The sequence below is a fragment of the Contarinia nasturtii genome, unplaced genomic scaffold (genome assembly GCF_009176525.2).
Source record: "Contarinia nasturtii isolate CC-2019 unplaced genomic scaffold, AAFC_CNas_1.1 Cnas_scaffold_2768, whole genome shotgun sequence".
Taxonomy (NCBI): Eukaryota; Metazoa; Arthropoda; class Insecta; order Diptera; family Cecidomyiidae; genus Contarinia; species Contarinia nasturtii.
In genome coordinates, this window is record NW_022200085.1 from 3,396 (window position 1) to 6,947 (window position 3,552).

Genomic DNA, 3,552 nt, shown 5'->3' on the forward strand with positions numbered 1-3,552 from the left:
CCAATAGACTTCTTACGATTTCACGTTCACGAATAACGCGACTAATTATGAACGACTTTTGACGTTTTGAATTGTCTAAAAAAATGTCTAGACTAGTCTGACAGCTGTCTAATACAAATACACTCACGTAATTTGAATCTCACATCCGTTATATACTATAATCTTATTTTCAACAGCCTTTTATTTCGTAAATTGCTTTATAAACTCTCAAATGTGTAAGTCTGCTTAACATCAATAGATTTATATTTAAATAAAGAAAAAAACAATGCTTAAACTAAAATCAACCAGAAAATGATGTCCAATACAATAATAAAAGAGAATAATAATCTTCGTTTATGGATAAAAATTTTATACAATTTTAACAATTTCTATATTTTTCTCAAGAGAGAATTACATGAAGAATTAGCTCATTTTGGTCGTCTTTTTTAATCAAAATCAATTGATATCACGCCAAAATCCCCTTCGCATTGTTTTCGGATCGAACCACCATTTATTTATGTCTTCATACCAATGTGGAGTGTTCATCGTATATTCATCGTGAAGTAATGCACACACACGACACCAAAGATGTTCGAATTTTTCTAGTAACTCGCCGGTTCCCTTCCACTGAAAATATGAATTATAAAGATCATCGTCTTGATCGACTTTGTGTAAATAGTCGGCTAAATCCTTAACCGTTGCAAAGTCTTCGACATAAATGAACGAATTTAATGGAAGTTGTCTTTCGTAATCTTCACGACGAGCGCCCAATACAATTGGTATCGCATCATGACTTAATGCATTGCGATACGCTTTTTCAGTGATGTAATCCCAACAATTCGAATTTTCAAATGATAAATAGAATTTATATTCTTTTGATATGAGATCTAGACACGATGATGAATCTTTGTTCCATTCTCTCTTTTTGGAACAATTTTTCGTTCCACATCTACCGTATATGTCAACCTATTGCAAATGACAATAAAAGCAATTTAAACATAAGAGAATGGAATTAGTTCGTGATCAGTATTTCATACATCAATGTATTTCTGGAGTGTCTCAGCGTATATCTGTCGATCATTTTCTGCTTCACAGTTGGATACAATCCAAGCGACTTTTTTCGTCTTATTCTGGGCATAGTTTCGAGTTTGTTTCATTTGTTTGATTTTTGGATCGAAATATAGCCATTTATAGTAAGGGATTACAATCGTACTGTCAAGCCTGGAAAATGAATGGTATATGGGTTTTGGTTTTGATTAAATAGATTTTTGATTAAAACTTTGTTTATATTTTGACTATCTCAAAAAAAACTGAAATGTTTAGGGGCTCATCAGGGCTAAGAAACCATTCTAACAACATAGAAGTTCAACAACACACTCGTTCGTTCGTTCGTAGTCGATAGAAATAAAAATTTTGTTCGTTTGTTCGTATCGATTTTTTATCTCAGATATTAAGAAAACTTGAAATAAAAAATCGCTACGATCGAACGAACATAATTTTTATTTTTGAAAATCTACGAACGAACATATTTTTCTTTTCAATTCCTACGAACGAACGAAAATATTATTTCTATTGCCTACGAACGAACGTTCGTAGCCAACAGTACATAGAAGTTATTGTCTTGGATCTCTCTTAATAAAAAAATGGATGAGCCCCTCAACATTTCTAACTTTTAATTTTTCTGGGATAGTCTATTGTCCAATGTCCATGTTATTGTTACCTATGTATATGTTATTGTCCAATTATAAATGATTGATTCTGAAATTTGAATTAAATATTTTTTCATGATATTAAAAAATATTCAAATAAAAAAAAAACAATTTTACTTGTGAATCTTCTTGGCCAATTATATGGAGTCTCGAGTCTATAAAATGCGTAAACTTGATGTGGTTGTTTGGTTAAATTCGTCGCAACATATTGACTGCGAAAACTGACCAAATCAGCCGTATTTGCTTCCTTGCGATTCCGTGTTATTCTACATCGATTAACTGGACACTTTCTATTTTTAAACCAATCAACCGGTCCTTGATATTCACCATAAAGTAAAATCGTTTTCTTTTTCTTCACCTTTTTCTCATCATAGTTTGGTGGAATGAACATCAACTGCTTTTCATAGCGATCACTTGGATCTTGCCACGGCATTATCTTCGCATCATGTCTTTATAGAACCACGGTTTCTCTCTAGGTTTTATCACGACATTTTCATCGCTGAACTTTGTCGATGATGGTTTTTTTGAACTCCTGAAATTTTATTTGTATTTGAATATTGAACCGCCTTCGCCGGTTTGTTATGTAATAATTACCATAAAATACAACCAACGATCGCAAGAAAAACAAGATAAATGAAAACTCTTTTCTTTATCACGTTTGATAGGGACCAATTATTTACTGGCGATATATTTATGTTTGGTGGTAACATCACAAATTGATTTCTTAGTAGTCTTCAGTTATTAATTTTTAAAATGATTCTTTTTTTTTTATTTCACCGAATTTTCGATTTCGAACTAGAGAGAAACACGTCTGTTGAATTGACTCAAGCAAATTTATCTAACGAAAATACAGGTAAAATGAATTTTATATTAATCAAAATAGAACCGTATTGATTAAACAAAAAGCAATCAATTTGCATTGAAAAGAGGTGAATGAACCAAACCACAGCGAATACACGTTTAAAGCTCTAGAAAACACTTTCGAGTAAATAAAAACAGATGTTCGTTTATTTGATTCAATTTATTTAAATATTTCAAATATGACTAGAAATAAAGAGGCTTACGTACGCAAGCTGACTTTTCCGCATGGAACCGAAATTTTGGGAATAAACAGAAATGATGGTCTATGTATGGTTGCAGTAACTTAAATTACCGTGAAAACTTGTGAATATTATTTTCTTATCAAAATAAATAATCATACTAAGTCTAAAGAAATTTCAATCCAAAAAATAGCCTGTTCAAAGTTTCACATCATTACAGTACCACAAAGGCAAGTCTTTCATACAAAAATGATTTTTTTTTTCGATTTTTGTATGAAAAGTCTGTGAAAAATTGATTGCATCTTAAAACTAACATCAGATTCGGGTTTCTCGTGCCAAAAAACCCCCACTACACAGTCTTTCAGCGTTCAAATTGAAAGAATATCATTTTAAGGCATTTTTCTCATAAGTGCCTCTTCACAGTCTAAGTTTTACATCGATCAATCAATGTCGTTGAAAATTTGACCAGATCTATTCCTCGTAATGCCCAATCATCCCGTAAAGTCAGATTTTGAATTTCATGTCTGAGCACGAAACCATCGTGTCACCAAAATGGTTGAAAAATGATCAAAAAAGTAAAATGTATGGATTGTGTCCATTCGGACCCAAAAAAATTACACCGGTCAACAGATATTGCTCAAAAACTAATCAGCACGTCTCCTAGTAGTCCCAAATCATCCTGCAAAGTCAGAATTTGAATTGAGTTTTTGGAAAAAGATTTATCGAGTTAACAAATTTTGGCAACACGCCACAGGACACAGGACACAGGACACAGGGCACATCACACACAGCGACGCACATTAATATGCCTCAAAATCATCTCC

The 3,552-nt window shown here is 32.4% G+C and overlaps 1 protein-coding gene across 2 annotated transcripts; it reads right to left on the reverse strand.

Annotated features, from left to right (window-relative positions):
• Positions 1-302: 302 nt before the first annotated feature.
• LOC116349025 (glycoprotein 3-alpha-L-fucosyltransferase A-like) lies at positions 303-2,509 on the reverse strand. Of its 2 annotated transcripts, none has more exons than XM_031780280.1 (4): positions 1,806-2,509; positions 1,700-1,737; positions 1,017-1,200; positions 303-945 (listed from the first exon to the last, which is right to left on the reverse strand). In XM_031780280.1, the coding sequence occupies exons 3-4, from the start codon at positions 1,134-1,136 to the stop codon at positions 436-438; spliced, it is 630 nt and encodes a 209-aa protein (XP_031636140.1). In that variant the 5' UTR covers positions 1,137-1,200; positions 1,700-1,737; positions 1,806-2,509; the 3' UTR covers positions 303-435. The 2 variants fall into 2 exon arrangements, 1 of the variants encoding a protein (XP_031636140.1); XR_004201874.1 differs by lacking the exon at positions 303-945 and having other exon boundaries at positions 1,139-1,200; positions 1,806-2,220; positions 2,283-2,509.
• Positions 2,510-3,552: the final 1,043 nt, after the last annotated feature.

What these genes read in the sequence shown, in the direction of transcription:
- LOC116349025 (XM_031780280.1), bottom strand. Translation starts at nt 1,136, where the DNA reads ATGAAACAAACTCGAAACTATGCCCAGAATAAGACGAAAAAAGTCGCT. An exon ending in CACTCCAGAAATACATTGAT is followed by an intron (nt 946 to 1,016) that starts GTATGAAATACT and finishes CATTTGCAATAG; the next exon opens with GTTGACATATACGGTAGATG.